The 22,084-nt window shown below is 45.6% G+C and overlaps 1 protein-coding gene across 1 annotated transcript in view; it reads right to left on the bottom strand.

Moving 5' to 3' along the window:
• LOC147729873 (ras GTPase-activating protein 4-like) overlaps positions 1 to 22,084 on the bottom strand; it is a 625,955-nt gene that overhangs the window by 319,466 nt on the left and 284,405 nt on the right. Inside the window, exon 6 of the mRNA XM_086954787.1 lies at positions 3,274 to 3,355. Coding sequence (XP_086810913.1) covers positions 3,274 to 3,355 — 82 coding nt within the window. The remainder of the gene's footprint in view (positions 1 to 3,273; positions 3,356 to 22,084) is intronic.

The raw sequence follows: 22,084 nt of genomic DNA, 5'->3' as shown, positions 1-22,084 counted from the left end.
GACAGGCTGGGCATGGCTTGATAGCCTATCAGACCTGTGCAGTTGTGCATTTATTTCTATGTCGCTCTAGTTCTAGAGGTGTTGCAGGGAAATTGCTGCACAGCTTTATGCCCTCTGAGTGAGTCGAGGAAAGAAGATGTACAGTGAAGCTCAGTTTTCTAATGGCCTATCCTGAAGGCGACAATCTCTTGCACCTAATCAAAGGCAGAGCTCTCATCCAGCAACACGAGCTACTCCTCTGCTGGTGGAATGTTATCAAAAGACTGGCAAATGGCTGTGCTATAGTCTGCTGCGAGAAACAATCTTTGGACTTCAACTTCACAGCCCGGTTTTCATTGTCTCACAGATTCTAATGTAGCTACTATCCCACTGCCAACAAGTAAACCGAGATTACCAACAAGCATTAACAAAACCAAGCAGCTTGGTTTACCACTGGTGAGCGAGCAAAGTGAATGGCTTTGCTAATGTGACGCTGGTTATCTTGAAAGTATATCAAATAGTTTTCTATACTTTTAAGAAGCCTGCCGCGTTGCCTGACACAACATGTTCAGTGTTGTCACATTGCATAACGCAATACAGTGTCCATTTTCCTCACAGAGGTATGATAAAGACTCAGAGGAATTGAAACTCATCACCTTGTCTCTCTGCCTTGCATTTTCAGACACTGTGTTGAGTCCTTGTACCACGTGGCAAGTCCAGCATGGATCTAAGACCCTTTGCCAGGTGCTTACGAACCTTCGACCTTGGTGTGTGGAGCTCAGAGTCGAAGCTGTGTACCACAAACCCAGCCACATGGTATGCAAATCATGTGCTAAAATCAGCATTTTGTTTAGTGATACTAAGGGGTCTCTTAGCAGCTCCACTACCTAAGCTCGGGGGTAAAGCAATCCTCTCCCTACCCAGTTATGGCTCATTTTTCTCAGGGCAACGGAACCCAGTCCCCTCGTCCTGTAATGATGTCCACACTATTTTTGTTCATGTTGTGGACAGTCAATCAGAGAGCTATGGGACTCAAACCCAGCTTTTGGGTCACAGACCCAAAATAAGACAGTAGAAAAAGCTTTTCCAATCAGATGTCATTATTTTTTCAAACGTGGGTCTGCTGATAGTCTGAGAACCCGGTTTGTGGGCCTCTTGTGTAATAATGGGCAAGATATCTCTACCATTCTAAGTTCGATTGAAAGGTCTGTTCAATGTCGAATACTAATTGCTCAAAAACTACTAAAGATTTACATCAAACAAAGCAAAGGAATGTTCCTGGGTAACATTCTACTTTCATGTCAAGTCTGCCTTAATTCCCTTCATTCATTTGTTCTGTTGCAGTCAAAAGCTTCCTCTGGTAATTGAAATCTGAACTGTTTTACAAATATTATCGCAGACATCAAAATATATATTTCAATAAGCTTGTGGCCTAAATCCAACACAGAGACCATTTCAAATTACATAAATGTTTCTACTGTATCATTACACTTTAAGAATAACAACATTTCTGCTACTCTGAGATCACCATAATAACTAATCTCTACGAGCTTCGAAAAAGCCCCAGGCCTGTGAGTGGTAAAAGAGTGAAACACGTTGGCTGAGATTTTAATTCGACCAAGCACAAAGGAGGGCCTTAATAGAGGATGTAGAATTCACCACAACTAGGCGTCATAATTAAATTTTTGTGTACAATGTTGAATGCTATCCATGATTCCGAACAATACTAATTAATCAGTATTATACAATTTAACTTTAAGTCTTGGTACCTCCAACCAACGTTCCTGAAATCAGAACTGTCACTTTTTTTACCCCCCTTCTTTCCCCTAACTCCCTCCACCCCGCAGTGTGTACGAATATTTCTTGCAGAACCCCAATTTCATGAGCATATTTTTGGGAAGTTTATTGCAGATATGTCAAATGGTGCCAAAGTGATTACCAACAAAAAAACAGCATTTCAGTGGAAAGTTAGACTTAACCATACATAGCCATGCTACTGAAATAAATAAATAAATAAATAAATATATATATATATATATATATAGAGAGAGAGAGAGAGAGAGAGAGAGAGAGAAATATGCTATTTTCTATGGCTGCTTTTAGGTTGCAGGCAGGGCCTCTGCACAAGTATTTCTAAGCAGAGTGTCAGATGTCTGCTTCAAGGTTCCAGAATAAATTATGTACACAGCCGTACAAGGGATTGGATCAATCGGTCTGATGCGAATGAAAAAGCTACAAATGGTATATATAGGCTTTAGTTTCTGTTGGGAACTTCCCAAAAATATTCATATCAGCATGTGACCTGCCAGAGTATGGTTTTACCGAAAGCACTACTGGATTATGACAGTCTGCCCTCTGGTGGCAGGGTGGCAGAGTCGTTTATTTTCCCTCAGTGAGAGGAAAATGAAGCAATATAGCAATACTGTGTCCAGAAAATACCAGTCTGCCTCCATCTTCTGCCAGCCAACCACACTCGGGGCTGTAATTCCATAAGGGACGGTAAATCTGCGAGCAGACGGATGGTGGAATCTAACAGCTGTGCCAAAATACAACAAAAAGCATAAAATTGCCTTTTCTTTAGATTATGAGGGGATCTCCTATAGGCAAAATGCACTAAGAATCCCCACGCTCGTGCTGCACAGATCTATATGGTAGAAGCCATGACAGCTGTACTTCCGAAAGTGAGGACTGTAACTATTTAAAATGTGTCTATAAAGGGTTGCAAGTAAAGACTCACCAAAATGTAGGTTTTTCGCGCATGGATTCTTTTACAGTGGATGTGAACGATGGGTGTACGCTGGTCGAGAGTAGGAAAGATAAATAAAAATGAGGGTGTTGAAAGGGGACACCTCACTCCAGGTTGTCACGGAAACTGTCTGGCCCCGACCTTTTTCACCTACACATCTTTGGTATCAGGTGCCTCAGTCTAGTTAGTTTAGCCTAGTTAGTTCATTGAAAGCAAAACAGGACTACAAACAAACCCCAGAATGCATTAGGCTGACACACTGAAGCCCAGGGCTGGAAAGTGTGTCCGTAATGACATGGAGTCAGAAAGGCACTGTAGGTGTGGCAGTCTGTATGTATGCTAATAATAATCATTGGGGATGTAAGGGTTAATTCTATGCTGGTGTAAGTGACCGCATATTTTGGTTAGCGACAACTGGGACACTGTCTACACACACTAGCTGAATGACTAACTCCTCCTACCCCCCCCCCCCCCCCCCCCCCCCTGCGGCCCGCACTGGTTCGGAGCTGAGCGAGGACGAGGAAGTGCCAGCGCGCCCTCTGACTCACCGAGCTCTCCTGGGTCCTGCCGTTGTAGTGAACTCTGACAAACGGATCCGAGGCGCCATTCCGGTCCTTCCTCGCGAGATCCCTGCGGGGAGAAACAAGACGAGAGACAAAACTGTGACTCAATGAATTAAACGCCAGGGGAGATGTCATCGCTGGCTGAGCACTTAATTTTTAATGAAAACTGCATCGTGAAGGCAGAGCCATGTTTGCTGCTTCCTAATTCTACGCTGTACGAAAGGTAAAACGCATCTCCACGCTTCTGTCCAGGTAAAACACTCAGATAACATACAAGAAATACCAACATTTGGGAAAAGCTAAAAAGGTGCTTGAGAAAATAAGATTTTCGCCATTAACTTGCAACGAAGTGGAGAAAGATATAAAGGTGGAGGCGTGGAGTCCGAGTGAGCTAAAATGTAGATAGCCATAAAAAATCCCACTAATGTGGTGGGCTGCCCAGTGCCCACCAGGGTCTGAATTGCCTTGTTCACAGCATCCATATCAAAGTGACATGCCGGGAAGGGGGATGAGGGAGCCGGCCGGGCATGGGAGTGACAGGATTTCGAGAGACTGTAACTCAAAACTGTGTCCAACCGCCACCGGACTACCAGCTAGGACTAGGATACTGGGATTTAGGATTAGGGTGGTTCAACCAGTTATGGATTCAGGGCAGTGGGCCACCAGGGCACTACCCCAAGGCTACGGTGAGGATGAAAACATGTACATCACACATACATCCTTCTCGGCCTGGAGACTGATAGAAAGGTCTCCCACAAAGCGATTGGTGATACAGAGTGGGGTGGGATGATACGGGGTTAACACGCCTGCATTCAAGTAATGCTTACTGCAGGTCATCAGACCTCTTGATGCCCACGTGGGTTGCTTTTGGCCTCCGGGGTGGCTCCCAGACAGCCCAGTCCTTCAAGACAACCTCCAAATTCTCTAGGTTAGGGTCTCAATCCTCCCCACGCCACTCAACACACCTTCCTCTTCTTCCAAGTCACAGAGGGAGAGCTCCCTTGCTGATTTGGGGCCTGCTTTTGAGCAGAACATCAACAAGCAGAGCCCAAAACAGTTTCAGTTTAAGTCAAGATCCGGTACAACTAGTGAGTGTATGCTGCAAGTGTGTGTCCTCATTTAGGGCAGTAGCAGGAAGCCAGGGCAAAGTAAAACCATGTTTCCTTCACAGTTTCCATCTTCTTCAAACCCAAGCATCCTTTATAATTCACTTCTACAATAAAGGTACAAAGCATCTCTACCAGGTTTAGTGCCTTGCTTCAAGGATTTCTGCAACGGCAGTTGTTGCAATTCTTGTGGATTGTTCCGTGTTTCTCCTCCAGTGGACTTGATGATCTGCGACTCAACAGGAGGTGCTACGTGGTTTCATGATGTTAATGACATTGGCTACTGGCACACTGCAGGGGGTGTTTGGTAGTGTGAGAGGAGAGGCAGTGGGATGGCAGATCTTGGGGGCGTGGGGGGGGGGGGGAGGTGGGGCAGGAAGAGGGCTACGATGTGAAGGGGAGCCTGGTACCGCAAAGAATTTGCCCACTAAGGGATGTATACAAATGTATCTCCTATTTAGTTTAAACATGTTTTTTTGAAAGTGTGACACTATGCTCCGATAGTTAGCATCTATTTGGGATTGAGCGCTATGCAAAACATACGGAGTGAATACAATGAGAGCTGTAGAAAGGATACAAAAACATAACTGTGTGCCTCGAAAGTTGCATTTGTATGCAGCAACATTTGTAATCTATGCCACAATAACTGGGGAGCCTAATCAGACAAAATAGATGCTCAGATATTTAAGCAGGTCATCTTTAAGTTACCTTTTTAGCATATTTTAAGGAAAAAGCATAACCTGGACAATCAAACGATTTAATTTAATTTAATTGTGGGTTTATATAGCGCTAGAATCGACTCCCGGAGGAGTATCTCCGCGCTTCGACCGCTGGGGAACCCGTCCTGGCTCACCCTGAGAGATGGTCCCTAATGGGTATCTCTAAGGTGCAACCAGGCATCCCCGGCGGTCTGAGGGGGCCGTTGTGAAGATGAGGCAAGCTAATGCCCAGAGTTGCCGAGTGTGGTCCCTGACTGGAGTAGGCACCGAGGCGAGAATTATCGAGCCCGCTGACCCTGGTCCACGACCCTGCCGCATCGGAAATCGAACCCTGGTCCCGGGCCGTCCTCTGCTTACGGGTCTGCCACCTCTAACCAGTGAGCCACACCACTCCACGATCAGCAAGGAAAAAGCAAGCATTGACAAAGCACATGGATTTGTTTTTGTGTAGCCGGCAGATTTTCTAAAGCTTCCCTACGAAACAGAACAGGTACAGTGGCGCAATTCTCTCGCACACACAACAGGTACAGCACAGGCGGACACAGTACAGGTTCACTGAAACACACAACGTGTACAGCAAGACTGCAGCAGGAAAAGAGTCCCTCATACACAGAACAAAAGTCAAGCAGAGAGTGCAATCTACCCTAACACACAGAACAGCTACATCATGAGCAGCTGCCACGCAAGACACAGACAAACCATAGAGTATGGGCCGCATTACTACAAATTTCATCAGACTGCAGAACGCGATTACACTGATTACTTAACCCTGCTTTACCTATACTAAATACCGAAATTATTTTTTTCCACAATGTGTAACCCTTTACTTGATTGCAGAAAATGTCTCTACTTTCTGTACTGTGTATTAAATTACAGAGATGCTTTGATTCTACTTTAAATTGTATTGAAACGCACAGACAATAACTCGATTGCTTCACCCTGTATTATATTGGTTTAATTACTTCGCTCTATGTTTCATTGTGAAAGATTGCTTTGTTCATCCAGTACTTGATTACAGATTACTCAAAATAGTTTACATTTATTAAATTTTACTAACAAAACATGACATTACTCCGAGCACTTTTCCTTGTATTAAATTATAGAAAGTGATTGCTCTGATTATTGTTACCCTTTATTATAACACAAGGAACAAATTGTATTAGTTAATTTACCTTACATTCAACTAAAGAAGATTACTTTTTTTCACTGTGCAGAGTTAAAGAATTACATTTCTTGTAATGCTTACTTTGTGTTATGTTGCAGAAGGAATTTACTCTGATTACTTTACCTTGCATCAGTTACATGAGATTAATTTACTTTATATTAAATTATAGAAGGTGATTACTATAAATACTTTATAGTGTAGTGCATTATAGAGTGTTGCCTTCCATGTTTTACACTGCATTAGATTAGAGTAGGAGATTGCTCTAACTACTTTATTAACAAGCATCAGATTAAAGGAGGCGAACACTTCGATTCCATTGCCCTACATTGGATTATGGGAGTAGAATATTCTCTTTGGTTTACATGAGGTTGCAGGAGACTGCGCTGATCATTCGTCCATTGTGGATTACAAAAAAATACTTGAAGTGCTTTTCTCTGCATTACATTACTCTGATTTGATTACACTGGCGCTAGATAACAGGCATGATTACTCTAATTGCGTACTCTTTATTAGAATACAAAAGTAGATTATGTATTTATTTATTTATAAGTTTTATATAGCGCTGGCTAGACTCCGGGTATCAGAGCACTTTACAGAGTCAAGAGCCAGGTAATAATCCAGTTACTTTGTAAATGACGCACAACAAACTAGGATCAAGTACAAACAAACAGTAAATACACAAGGAAATATTTGGCAAAGCGGATGGAATACAATATGTATACGGACAGCAGCTAGGCCCTGAGGGCGGTAACTGTTTAATGGGCAAGTCGCCCGTTTGGGTCCAGTGAGAGGGATACCTTCAAGGTAGACGGAGGCAGCAACAGAAATAAAACAGCCAGCAGATTAACGGGTTAAAGGGAGACTAATGTAACTGAGGTCCAGAAATTGCTCAAGTGTTCCAGTATTTTTGACGAGATGGCGTTTCAGGTCTCTTTTGAAGCAAGTGAAGGGGGGGGGGTTTACATCGTAAGTCCCTTGGGAGAGAGTTCCATATGCTGGTGGCATTACCAGAGAACGAGCAAGACTGGGTAGTTTTCTTTTTTAGTTTGGGAGGGACGAGAAGAAGTATGTTGGAGCTTCTCAGTGATCTGGTTCTTCCTGCTTTGATGAGTTTGTTATCTAAATATTCTGGGGTGTGCAAGTGAATGGCTTTGTGGGTGATACAGGCAGTCTTGAAATTGCATCTTCCTTCTACAGGAAGCCATTTAAGGGTCTTGAGTGCAGGCGTGATGTGATCATACCGTTTGATATCTGTAATGAGCCTGGCTGCCTTGTTTAGATCTGATTTAAGGGGAGCAAGGTGTGATTTCGGGGTCCCTGTGAGGATGGCATTCCCGTTTAGGGAATTTTGGAGAGGACCAGAGATTGAACGACCCTTTTGAAATCATCTGAGGGAATGAATGCTTTGTTTTCTTTTGAGGTGTTTTAGTGTGTAAATTGCTCCTTTGGCTGAGTTTTTGAAGTGCTCCTTTATTGACAGGTCTTTATCCAGGGTGAATCCTAGGGATTTAGCCAAATTGTAGATAGTGAGAGTACAGTTTAGAGCCTTCAGGTCAGTGATCCAGTTTTTGATAGGGAGGTGGTTACTTTGGGGGGGAGAACAAGATAATTTCTGTTTTAGTGGGATTTAATTTTAGATGGTTAACATTAAACCACAATTGAATATTACACAGTGTAACATTGATATGTTGAGTGTCACTAGGAGATTTAATTTTGTAGTAGAGTTGTGTGTCATCAACATAGAGGTGGAATTTGATTCCAGCTTGCTTCAAGATGATAGAAAGGGGTTCCATGAAGAGATTGAACAGTGACGGGGAGAGGATTGAGCCCTGAGGTATGCCAAGAGAGACCGGTGTGGGTTTGGAGAGGCAAGACTTGATGTTGACTTCTTTTGATCAGTAATGAAGGTAAGAAGTGAACCATTCTAAAACTGTGCTATTTATACCGGGACAGAACTTCAAGGATTCCAGCAAGGCTGTGTGGTTTACAGATTACATTATTGCTTTTACTGCATTACCCTACATTACAGAACAGCAGGAGATTACTCCTCATTACGTTAGGCTGCATTTCATTATGGAAGGTACTCACTACAATTACACTGCAACTTAATGGCTTGAAGGAAGACATTACTTTTATTACTAATTCTGATTAGATTAGGGAAGGTAATAACTCTGGATATTTTCCCTATCCATGATTATATAACATATTCCTTTGGGGAAATTAAAAGTTTTTATGTTTTCTACTTTGCCCTGCATAACATTACAGAAAGATCTTACTCTGCCAGATTACACAAGATTAGACTACTGTACCCTACATCAGATTGGAGAACAAGAGTCCCCTACATATTTCATACTTCATTACCTAACAGAAGATTTGATTGCACAGACAGGAACAGTGCAAACACCAATCACACAAACAACTGGTAAAGCACGAACAAACAGCATCCATGACATCCTTCAAATACAGCAGAAGTTCAAGCCTTCTTCATAGGCAAAGTATGGACAACAACAATAAATCCTTCTCTAAGGCAAACACACGGAAGCTGTGCTATTTTCCTCCCACACACGCCGCACCGACAAGAAGGACAATATTTTTACAAGGGGACTGCGCCACAGGAACAACACTTTTACCAACATTCTTGTGACGCTATATCCTGCTCCATAATTACAAAGCAGTGTTTAGCCACTTTTTCTGGCTTAACGCTGCTTTGTAAATATGGTACCCTTTCACGCAGCTATCTGCGCGAAAGGGGGGTGCAATGGGTGTTACTGTGGACTTTCCACTGTAATAACCATTGCTTTCTGATGCTGCCCCAGATTTACAAGGATGTGTAAATCTGAAGCTGCGCCAAAAACGAATGCCGTGCAATAGCAGGTGTTAGAATGGTGCAACAAGGAGAAAAACGTTTATTTCTCCTCGTTTTTGCTTTTTCTTTGTGTGCTCATTTCTGCAGCACAAATAGAAAGAGCAAAACGCCATTAACCTCTTCCGTGCTTGTGACGGAACCACGCCGTCATGAGACACGGGCGGCGTGTGCTCATGACGGTGTGGTTCCGTCATGCTGCGGCCGCTCCGTTCATGTGGCACCGATTGCCCGCCTGTGCAGGCGAATTGATGAGCTGGCGTGGTCATGACGGAACGACGCTGTCATGAGCACACGCCACTCGTGTCTCACGACGGCGCGGTTCCATCACGAGAATGGAAGCGCAGCACTCCCCCTCCATTCCCCTGCGTCGCGGCGGAATTCGTGCCGCGGCGAAGGAGTTAATGATTGTTTATGTGCAGGAATTGTCCCTTCCGGCATATAAACAATCATGATGACGATTTCCTACTTCATTGTGTGCTACAGAACGCAGCACACATAGAATTAACAAATCGCCATTATTGATTGTTTATGTGCAGGAAGGGGCTCCTTCATGCACATACACAACCATTCTCCGCAACGCGGGAACCCTTGAACTATGGCGCAAGAGTGTCTGTGTTGGCGCTAGGCAGCTATTTTTAGCCAGTGGTAGGGAAAACACTGGGGTGTGCCATATTGTTGTGAATACGACGTATCCCTGAGTTTTGGAGCAGTGGAGCTGCAAATTTTGCCAGTGCTTCACGCTCTGCTATTTCCTTGTAAATATGCCCCTAAAATTGCTACTGTCTGCTCACGCTCACAGAACAGCTGGGCAAACTTAAGACATACATACAATTACAACACTGCCATTCAATGCGCCCCACAGACACACGCGCCAATTTATCAAAAATAAAGCAGACAAAGAATGTCACAGGCTCCATGTCTGAGCTTCGTTTCTTTTTGGACGAAATGTGAATTACCCAAGTGTGTCCACACTTAAACGATTCTTAGAATGACCATTTTTATGGTTAAAGCAAACAGCCCGGCCAATAAATATCACTTTACAGGTTTTTCAATAACATCGTCTGTGCAATAAATCTAAGTAAATGTTTAGGGCAAATAGATCTGTGAATGTAATTACTACTGCTTATACCGATATTGAAAACCTATTTTTTCCGACACCTTGATTCATGAAAGTTGCACTACCCTCAGAGCAGAATGACTACCGTGACAGCCTTAATGGATGTCACTCTTTAAGCATGTTACTTTATAGACAGTAGCACACTTGTTGGTGTTTATTTGATGTTGGCTTTTTTCATATATTTGTAACTTTTATGATCAATTTTTAAGTGATCGAATAAAGAGAATATTGATAAATATTGATATAGGCAGTAGTAAACCAGCCCCACTATGGGGAGGCCACAAGACTGCCAACAGGATGTTCCCCATGCACACACCCAAAGACAATGTGTTCTGATGCACTCTTTACACGTGTGGACAAACATGTAAAACATGAAGAGCCTCATGCTCCAGGAATAAGTCCTAATGTGCAAATCAAACAGTTGGCACTACACCAAAATATAAAACATGGCGGAGACAGATGTGAATTTTCCTCAGGTCTGTCTGAGATGGAGCTAATCTATAAGTTGACACTTTTTTCACCTTACAATAAAAAGATGAACTACAACAGACTGCTTCCGTTTAGGTCAACGTGCGCTCTTTGTATGACATGGACACAATATTGAAGATATTTAACATCCCCTGAGAATACCTATGTAGTGCCCAGAAAGCATACAGTCTGGAGATCCACGACACCCAGTAGGCAGGGCCGGCCCTAGGCATGTGCAAACTGTGCACCTGCACAGGGCCGCCAAACCCCAGGGGCCGCCACGCACCCGCGTAGCTAGGGCTTTTTGAGGCGGCCGCCTGTTGTGGCTTCCTTTATAATTTATTTGGGAACGAACACAGTGTCCCCAAATAAATTATAAAGGCGCCTACGCCAGGTGCTAGCACGCTCCGGCGCCACCTCTGAATGCCCCGGGGCCGGGCTGTAGAAGCAGTGGCGTCACTAGGGTTGGTGTCACCCGGTGCGGGTAACTCATGGTGTCACCCCCTCACGACTTACCGGATGGACCTCCTCCGCTCCGAGTCTGAGCAAGTATTTTAGCATCCAAATTGTCGCAGCATCCACAAGTTTCCTTCAAGCTACAAGCTTGTCCGGCTCCTGCTGGCTACGCTACAGATACCGAAGCAGACAGGCCCTGACCGCCGGCCAGCTCCTCACACGGCATCGTGGTGCTGCTATTTCAATGGGGGTTTTGAGTTTGGCACACAGTTAGTGCCTGGACATCATGGTGGTGCCGCCTGGGATATGCAGTGACCTTCAGTACCAATTCCGACCCCCCCCCACGCCCTGCATTTAACCAAACCACCAGAGGCGAATGGTGATTCGTTCTGCTCTTTTATTGTTTTCTAGTGGTGACATCTGAGGCTGGTATTGATAGTTACTTAACTAACCCTACATTCCTGCTTACAGCATTCGCTTATTCGTCAATACATTGTGCCATCCAAAATTCACAAGTTTATTATATGATCAGCATTTTACAAAAGAAGCAATTAAATAGCAATAGAATAAAACACATAGTTCCTATCACTTTTATGAAATGTGTAAGTAAAAAAGACTCGGTGTCAAGAACAGGAGATGCCCGTCCTCTTTCATAGCAATCAAGCTTATGTGTCATTTTGATAATTTCATTATAATTATGAGTCACCCAGGCAGGCGTTTGCAGTAGTTTGAAGATTGTTTGCAGCAGTTTTAAGATTGTTTGCAGCAGTTTTACAATCTTTACTTAGAGTTTCTCATTGCTCAAATAGGTCTAATTTCTGATATTTATACATTTCCCTAGTCTTCATTGCTGGGTTTTTTGCTCGCAAGAAAGTGTCACTCATAATCTTTGAAAAGTCACTCATAATTATCCTGAAATTATGAAAATGTCACACAAAGAAATCTGAAACCTTGGCAGCTATGGGTGTAGACTGACAATGTCTTTCCTGTGATATTACCCGGGTCTAAAAAATAACCCCGGGTGGGCAGAGTACACTGGGCCCGGGTATAAAGAGAGTTTCTGGCTCCGACTGTCCTCGGGCAGACGGTGGGGGGCCTGGCCTCGTGGGCAGTTACGTCTTACCTGGGTTGTGAGGATGAGTGCTGGCATGCGCCCAGGAGGAGTAGAAAGACAGACACAGCAACACACATAAATAATGTAGCAAACACCAGCTCTAAAATAAATCATAATTAGATCGCTCCTTGACACGTCTCTTTAAAGCTCTCCTTTTTTATAGCACTGACTGTCTGTCTTCTTGGCTGGCCTTGGGTCTGGGACTCGGGGCAATGCGATTGCGATCTTATTGTGTGCCATTGCACTGCCACATTTCTAACTTCATTCATATTTATTAAAAGTATCAATGATATTTCTCTCTCATTGGTATAGCGTCACATCTTCTTAGACACACCTAATGCCCTTTGACCAGCTTCGCACTATTAAAAACTGCCCAAAAAGTGACAAGTTACATCTGCTGTCAATAGAGGTAAACCAGCGGCATGGGAACCCCTCACTTCCTCACTCTCGGGATTATATCTGTAAAGCGCCTCACACTTGTGAGTGGCTAGAAATAAACGACGTGAGCTTTTCTCTGACTGATAAGAAGAAGCGATTCCCAGCAAGGTATTTGTGTACGTGTATGTTCGCACAGGATGCCAACAAGTGAATCTGACTCGGAGACAGGTCGAGTGTAATGCTAAATGCTTGTGATGGTTTCTATATAATTTCAAAAGCACACCACTACAGGTAGCAGCACTGCGATAACCTTACATTCAGGAAACAAATCCACACTCTAAAGTAGGTAAGCGGTGCTATCGCAAGCGAATTTAACTCAAATTAATATCCAGCAAGATGTATCCACGTTCCGTAGTTTAAAATAGTAAAGTCTCACTATGTAATCCAGAGGGCATAATTCCACTATGCAATGCCCAGACACCCACAATCGACGAGGATTAAGTAACAGGCTGAAAAGATTAAAATAAAAATTCTAACTTTGACCACCACTTTCTGTACACTGCGTCGCACAACAATTGTTCCACAGCGACGCGTTCTTCATTAATATCGTTTAACTCTGGGAGTAATGGACAGGATGTTCGCCTGTTGATCTGAGGTAGTGAGGAAATATGTGACTGCTAATCTGTAATCGCCCTTTAACTGAAATACGTTAGTGACACTTAAACGCAGTGGCGACAAACTCGGCATTACAACATGGGTATCCATAAACGAGATACTTATTAAATAAATAAAAAAAGCAACTTGTATTCAAGATACGAGATACAGTAGTGGACCAACAAGTAAGTCTGTCTCACCTCGGCCTCCGGACCCAAGAACTGAAGTCAGTCCCAAATTTGAAGGGGGAGACAACGGCGCCCGCGATATCAAAGGTGGGGCGACACATTAATTCCTTTATTCTAGCAGCGCAGCACACACTCCCCTGCGCTGCCGTCTCGTCTCCTCCCACAGACGTGGTGCTCGCGCGCGACCGTCGCGTCAGAGGACGGAGCACAGCGCGCGGGGGCTGTCCCAGGGCCGTCATTGGTAGCCTAAAGATTGACGGCCCTGGGACCCACAAACTGGGTACGCCACCACCGCGCATCCGCACCATCATCACACACGTCATCACCACTATAGGTGGTGCGTGCGTGCAGTCACTGCACTGATTGCAGTATAATATTTAATTTGTAAGCAGGTGCGCACCGTGCAGGTGTGCTTGCTTGCTTGCACTTTAAATAAAAAGCAGCACTGGCAGCCGACGAGCAGAGGTGAGGGCGAGGCCGAGGCTCAGGCTGCACTCCACTGTGCAGTGCAGAGCCAGCCAGCGTAACCAGATTGGTGTCACCCCCTGATGGGGTGACACCCGGTGCGGGCCGCACCCCCCGCACCCCCCTTGTGACGCCACTGTGTAGAAGACTTCACTTGCGACTCGAGTGGGTCCCTTCGCCAGAGAGATACAAAGGAGGCAGAATGCACATCTGATTCCACAGGCCCTCTGTCCCCATTAATGGACTACCTGGCTGATAGTCTCAGTTTTCACACAGGTCATCTCCCACAGAACCAACCAGGGGCGGTTACTCTGCTATGGTGTGGGAGCGCCGCCCCACTGCTTAAAGGCAGGAAATGAAAAATAAAACGATACTAAAACACTTTTATTATCATTTTATTTTTCATTGACTTGGCCGAGTCTGGGGCGCGGCGGAGGGCGGGGGGGGGGGGGGGGGGGGGGGGATGCCAGGTCTTAGCCTCACCAGCAGGTGGAGGAGGAGTAGTGGGCACTGAAAGTGCACGTCAGTTTCAACCCGTAACCGACGCGCGCACTTGGACATCTAGGCTATTCCTTGGAGATATCTGCAGGGCTCAGGAGCACAAGCTCCTAGTTTCTGCTGGAACGTGAAACGGGCCTGCTCCGCCCAATCCCAGAGCTTCTCTCATGCTGAGAGTAATAGCATGAGAGAAGCGCTAGGATTGTGTGGTGAGCTGGGAGCCTATGCTCATGCAAACTGCAGTGCCGGGAGCAGAGGAGCAGAGAGACACGGGAGCAGAAGATAAGTGTATATTTATTTATTTGAATTCTCTGCCCTGCTCCACTACGTAGAATGAGCAGCAGCTAAGACTGGAACTAACTTTCAACAAAGCGGCTCATAAGCACTCTTGCTGGGGAGAAAAGAACGCTAAAAACCCTTGAAAGAAAGTGGAGAACAAAGCAGCATTTTACAAGTACTTAGAGGAAGTTTTGTTTGCCCTCTGAGAAGAAAAAAGCAGTGATGACCTGTAGAGTCATAACAGAGTATTTTGGGTTGTCAGTGCCTCCAAAAGAGTTATTAACATCATTAGCAGTAAGGAAACCCTACTTTATAAGCACAATGAGACATCCCTACAAAGATCTTCGGTGATGACCTGATCTGAAACTTTTCCAATTTAATCCAAGCCATTCACATCATTTTCCTCAAAGAGGTGAGTTAGGCCATCTCCTTCGGGCTCTGAATGTAAAGGCCACCCTTTTGCATTTTTCCTTCCTGGACTCACCACACATTTAGCTTGCTGTCATACATTGATAGGGCTCCCATTCAGGAACTGATCTCTAAAAGAAAATGTTTGGACTATCCCTTGGACCCCTGCATCTTTGTCATTTGCTGCTGCAGCCTCCTTTCTCGTAGCTTTTAATTGTTCATTGACATTCAGTAGGTATAGTTCCCCCTACTTTAAAATATGCGGTGGTAACCCCAATTTTAAGGATACTTTGTCGAAAACCAGAAAACTCAGCCCATTTCCCCCCCAATGTTCACAGTGGAAATGTAGCTAGATTGTGCTCAATGTTTAGCATTCCCTATACTATGAAGCTCTTTTGGAAAATATTCTGGAAGAACTTCAAGCATTTGTAGAAGAGCACAACCTTCTACTTCAACTTCAAGTAGGTTTTACACCAAAATGTGATCTGAGTCTTTCTTAATAGTTGTGGTAGCTAACTGAGGCTTCAATCTCACAGCAGTAGTGTCAGGCCCTAGTTTGCTGCGATCATTCCACGACTCTCTATTCATGGACCGCTCAACCTTATTATTACATCTTGCATAGCCTGAAGGCAAAGGAGTGGTGCTTTATCTATGCCAGTCTTTCCTATAAACACAATCTCAGTGTCCTTACCACTTTAGTCAGAAATCAAAGGCTCTGACCTGCAGTGTGCCCTACTGATTATGCCAAGCCCTCTTGTTTTTCCAATGTACATGCATAGACTTGAGATCATCTGCCTGTGTGGGCCGAGATTCTAGAACTAGGAGGATGATACTAAGATGATGCTCAGGGCTCAAGAGACAATCCTTTCATCAAATGTCCGAATTGTCTCGTGGTATTGAGCAATGAATGACTGACAGAACCTCCGGCTTCTACCCCGCAAACTCATCTATGGAGTCCATGTTTTTGATCTACTTCCATAGACCCCATCCTTCCTGGATTACACTATGCCGACAGTCCTTCTTGTTCCCAGAGAGGCTTCAGAGAGCTCAATCAATGGCTACCCACAGCCGCCCCAACCTGCCCCTCTGTGCTGCAGCCTGGGATGCCCTTAGCACCATGTTTACACAACCTGCCTCTGATGCCTCTAACACCACCTTGACAACACAAGCCTCTCATACCCTTTACACCATCCTTACATCACCAGCCTCTGATTACCTTAACACCATATTTACACCACTAGCTCTGGATGCCTTTAACACCATCTTTACACCATCAGCCTCTGATGCATTAAACACAATCTTAACATCACTAGTCTTTGGTGCCCTTAACACCATATTTACATCACTAGTATCTGATGCACTTAACTCCATCTTTGCAACACCAGTCCTGATTCCCTGAAGCCATCTTTACACCACCAACATATGATGCCCTTAACACCATTTTTACACTCCCTGAACGCCATCTTTAAACCATCAGCGTCTGATGCCCTGAACATCATCTTTAAACCACCAGCATGTAAAGTTGGTGTTAAGGGCATCAGACGCTAGTGGTGTTAATATGGCGTTGCATATGGCAGGCCAGGCCTGGAACACCATATTTACACCACTAGCGTCTGATGCCCTGAAAACCATCTTTACATCACTAGCTCTGATGCCCTGAATGCCATCTTTACATCACTAGCTCTGATGCCCTGAATGCCATCCTTAAATCAACAGCATCTGATGCACCACTAGCGTTTGATGACCTTAACATCTTCTTTAAACCACCAGCGTCTGATGCCCTGAAACCATCTTTCCACCATTAGCATCTGATGACCGTAACATCATCTTGCCACCACTAGCGTCTGAACACCATCTTTAAACAACCAGCATCTGATGCCCGGAACGCCATCCTTTGACAGTCTGTGGGCCAAATAAACAAATGTAATGCCTCGTGTGTGGTTAATGTGGCCTTCTACAACCAGGGTCTGAAGTTCCGGACTTGTGTGTTCTGAAAGTGTACACCAGTACAGACTTTGTTCCGGTGGGGGCGGAGGGCAAGGTGGTGGGAACTGTTCTCCTGCTAAGCTTACAAAAGTTAATGAGAACCACAAGGAGGAAGGGTCGTTTTCCTAACCTGGGGCCCATCTCTGGAACACCTACTTCAGAAAAGTTATTTAAAGTTTATCCATTGAGAAACTGGGAGACTTATGAAATTCAACACCCTCGTTTCCATGGTTTAAGCTCATTGCCATCATTCCTTTATTGAGGGGCAACTGCTGCTTAAAAGTAACCACTGAAATCTACCACAGGAACCTTTGAGAGAACTGAGGGAACCCTAAAATCCCTTGGGACCCCCGGTGAGGCAAGGATGCCATGGCTGCTTACAGGGCCCTCTGTTGCAGGAAGCAGAGAATACAACAAAGGGCGAGGCCGCCGTCTCTGGGTGACACCTCGGTTGTTGCAGTAGCACCCCATGGTCAGTTATATGAGAGGCTTCTGAAACGAGGGCTCGTAGACAATTTTACATGGCCACCTTCATTCTTCTGCATCTATGCATCTCGCTTTCTCAGCAGATTCTCTCCCTACTAGAAGGAGGTCTCTTTTAACCTACCTCTCTCCGTGCCCTCTACCTCTCCCTATCCCTTTAATATAAGAAAGTACACTTTCTTATTTTTCATTCGGTCCATCCTTCTGTGATGTTTTTATCTCTTCAGCTTGTTTTTCCTCGTTTCTCTTTCCCCAGTGTAATGATGGGCGCGCACGCACGGGGCACTAGGACCTGCCAGAGGGAGACCGAGGGCGGGCGGATAGGGAGGAGCCAGGAATTGGGGACGGCAGTTAGCCGATGAACCAAGATGAAGATGGACGTGCAATAAACAAGCTCCCACATAATACCCTGTGTCCGAGTATCTATGCGAGCAAGGACACTACATCTGGCGACGAGGGTGGCCAATGAACCTGTGGCGTGAGGAGGACGGCTAACTCTGTCGTCGCACGTCCCTGGAAGCTCAACCGTTGTGTAAGCATCCAGCAGTGGGCCGGTGACCGTGTAGTGGCTGAGTAACGGCGCGAGCGTTCTCGCGCGCTGGGAGCCCACCCCAGCTGTCCGGAGGTATGTTTCACTTGCCCGGAGCTCACCCCGGCGACATAATAATTAATGAAGGCTGCCTCACCTGGTGATCCTGCGAAGGGTGAGTGTTGACTGGCACCAACGATCGGTGAGAGGGAGCTGCAGTGAAAGCATCGTGTCTCCGGCTAAAGAAGGCCAAATCTCTCGCGGCCGCCATCTTGGAATCAGGCGGTTCGTCCAATCGCCTGTCAGGGATCTGAGGCGGCCATCTTGGGGTCAGGCAGAAAGCCCAAAAGCCATCAAGCACTGGTGAGTGCAAGAAGCAAGTCAACAAGCATTGACAAGTGTAATGAAAACAAGTCAACAAGCATTGGTGCGTGCAATGAAAAAGTAAACAAGCACTGGCGAGTGTAAGGAAACAAGTAAACAAGCACTGGTGAGTGCAAGGAGTAAGTCAACAAGCATTGGCGAGAGTAATGAAAATAAGTCAACAAGCATTGACGTGTGCAATGAAAAAGTAAACAAGCAAGAAGTACGTGTCAGTAAGTGTCGGAGGAACGGGATTGCGTGATGCCTGACTCCGGCCCCATGGGTGTGTTGGGAGTATCATTCCTACGCCCTCCGGAGCCCTTCACTCTTGAATCTGGTGGGGGTATGGGCTTGCGGTGGAAAGAATGGCTAGAAGATTCCACGGACTTCATGAAAGGGTCACATGTAACTGATGCTGAACACCAATTAATAGCCCTCATTAATCTTGTAGGCAAAGAAGTTGGACAGATAATAAAAGATTTACCTGCTGAGTCCGCTGCTTCATACACTGATGTCTGTGAAGCACTCAACCGGCAGTTCTTGCACAAAAGGAATGTCGATTATGAGCGATATACATTTAACCTGGCACCAGAAGAGAAAGGTGAGCAAATGAGTGTATTCATCACACGTCTGTGACACTTAGCATGATATGGTGACTTTGACAAGTTTTCCACGGAGGATGCCCTCCGATTGAGAATTATAGAAGGCTGTCTATCAGACCCCTTGAGACACAAATTGCTCAAGAAAAGCTACCCGCTAGATGAGATTGAGGAAATGACAAGAGTCTATGATCAAGCCAACGAGCATGCGAAGAAGATGGAGGCTGGGAGAAGCGAGAAACGTGAGCAGGCGTTCAGGATGCAGTCTCGACAAGTGCATGGATGGTCCCCACCACAAGCACGCTCATACAGATCCAAAAAACAGTACCACCCGTCAAGTCATCGGCGCTGAAGCACGAGTCGCACCAAGAAAAGATCAGAACGACAACTAAAGTGCTACAGATGCGGCTATGATTTCCCACATGCAGACACATGCCCAGCACTAGATCAACAATGCCGGAAGTGTGGTCGACACAACCATTTCAAAAGTATGTGTGGGACTTCCCACAAGGATGATAAACGAGAACGTACCAGGCAATACCGTCCCTCAAGCAGCCGTCACCATGTCAGAGCAGTACAGGATAGGCGAGACTCATCCGCTGGGTCACTATCCAGCTGTCACTCCTGCCGAACACATCGATCTCGACGGTCGTCATCAAGAGGGTCAAGATCCCTATCACCCATCTCACAGGACCGTGACGAATACATATGTTTTGTAGCGGATACTGATTGTCTAAAGGAATATCCATGGCTAGACATCAGAATTGGTTCCCACCCCGCAAAGTTTGTGCTGGACAGTGGGGCGTCGCTAAATTATCTACCCGTAGTGGAATACCAAAGAATGAGGACACCTTCCAAATTGATCAATGCCCATGTGAGAGTATATACGTGGATGTCAAAGAAACCACTCCACTGTCTTGGAAAGTTCGCGACCAATCTATCATATAAAGATCGCACCATCCAAGCCTACATCCACGTCATCGATGGGCCTGAGGCGGACTGCCTACTGAGCCTGCTCACCGCAGAATGACTGAAGCTGGTGGACATACTATACAAAGTGGATGACAAACTAGACATTACTCAGAAGTTCCCTAAGCTTTTCCAAGGTCTCGGGAAGATGAGAAACTGACAAATTAGGCTCCACATCAACGAACAAGTCACACCAGTGACACAACACCACCGGAAAATCCCATTTCATCTACAAGAAGCAGTGGAGAAGGAGCTCCAAGACTTACTTGAGGCTGACATCATAGAGAGAATTGATGGACCAACACCCTGGGTCTCCCCAGTTGTAGTGGTTCCAAAGAAAGGAGAGACAGACCGAGTCCGTCTATGTGTGGACATGAGAGCGCCTAACACCGCGATAGAGAGGGAGAGGCACCCAGGCCCCCACATCAGTGACATGATCACGTCACTCAATGGAGCCAAAATATTTTCAAAATTGGACTTGAACAAAGGATAACACCAAATAGAGTTGCATGGGCGGTCCCGATACATCATGACATTCTCAACACATCTAGGGCTGTTCAGGTACAAAAGACTCCGTTTTGGAGTGTCCTCAGCTGCGGAAATTTTTCAGGAAGCAATAAGGAGAACAATCCATCATGTTCCCCATGTACTGAACTATAGTGATGACATCCTAGTATATGGAGCCACCACTCAAGAACATGACACCACGCTAGATCGGGTCTGCCATGCCCTGACGGAAGCCAATCTCACGCTCAATCAGGACAAGTGTGAATTTCATAAGCCAACACTGAAATTCTTTGCCCACGTTTTCTCTGACCCCGAAAAGGTAGCGGCGCTAAATGATACACCGAGCCCAGGTGACGTGACGAGATGTGCGCTCGTTCCTGGGCATGGCCAGCTACTGCTCCAGGTACATACAAGACTACGCCACAACAAGTCACCCCCTGAGAACTCTCACCAAACAGGGGCAGCCATTTCAGTAGTCCACTTAATGTGAACGTGCTTTCAGAGATATCAAGGAAGCTGTGGAATCAGCTGAAAACATGGCCTACTTCAACCCAAAATAGAAGACAGAAATAACTGTGGATGCCAGCCCTGTTGGGCTAGGGGCCATTTTAGCACAGTATGACAGAAATGAAGATCAATGTCACATCGTAGCATATGCCAGTAGGAGTCTCAGACACGGAGAGGGCATACTCCCAGCCAGAAAAGGAGAGTTTAGCTGTCGTCTGGGCCTGTGAACACTTCCACATTTTTATCTTCGGAAAACATTTCACTTTGGTCACTGACCATCAAGCTCTGATCACAATTTTTGGAAACCCTCGAGCCAAAATGCCGCCACGAATAGAGAGATGGGGCCTCAGGTTACAAGAATACATGTACACCATTGTACACAAGCCAGGGAAAGCTGCTAACCCTGCCGACTACATGTCCAGACACCCCACCCGGACCAGCGAATCCAAACAGTCGATTGCGGACGAATACATCTATTTCGTGGTAGATCAGGCCAGATCCCCTACTTTTTCGCAGGAAGCCATCTGTGAGGCAACACAGTCAGACGTCACCCTGCAGGAAGTAAAAACGCCACATACAGACAATAGCTGGCGACATTCTGAAACCAAGGAACAAGGCGATTAAGAGATGTCCGCGTTCAAACACGTCCATGATGAACTATCAATAGCGACAAATGGTCTCATCCTAAGAGACACTCGAATTGTGATTCCAAGACAGCTAAGACAAGGGGTCATCAACGTAGCCCATGAAGGACACAGGGGCATAGTAGCCACGAAAAGAGCACTCAGAGAGCGGGTCTGGTTTCCAACACTGGATCTAATGGTGGAAACAACATTGAAGGACTGTCCACAGTGTCAGCTAGTGAGCCGTCCAGATCCCCCTGCACCGCTGCAAATGCCTCCACTGCCAGATGGCGTCTGGCAACACATTGCCATTGATTTCTTTGGGCCATTCAAGTCAGGACAATATGTC

Source organism: Lissotriton vulgaris, chromosome 2_1 (assembly GCF_964263255.1).
Source record: "Lissotriton vulgaris chromosome 2_1, aLisVul1.2, whole genome shotgun sequence".
NCBI classification, from domain to species: domain Eukaryota; kingdom Metazoa; phylum Chordata; class Amphibia; order Caudata; family Salamandridae; genus Lissotriton; species Lissotriton vulgaris.
This window is presented reverse-complemented; position numbering and strand designations above follow the sequence as displayed.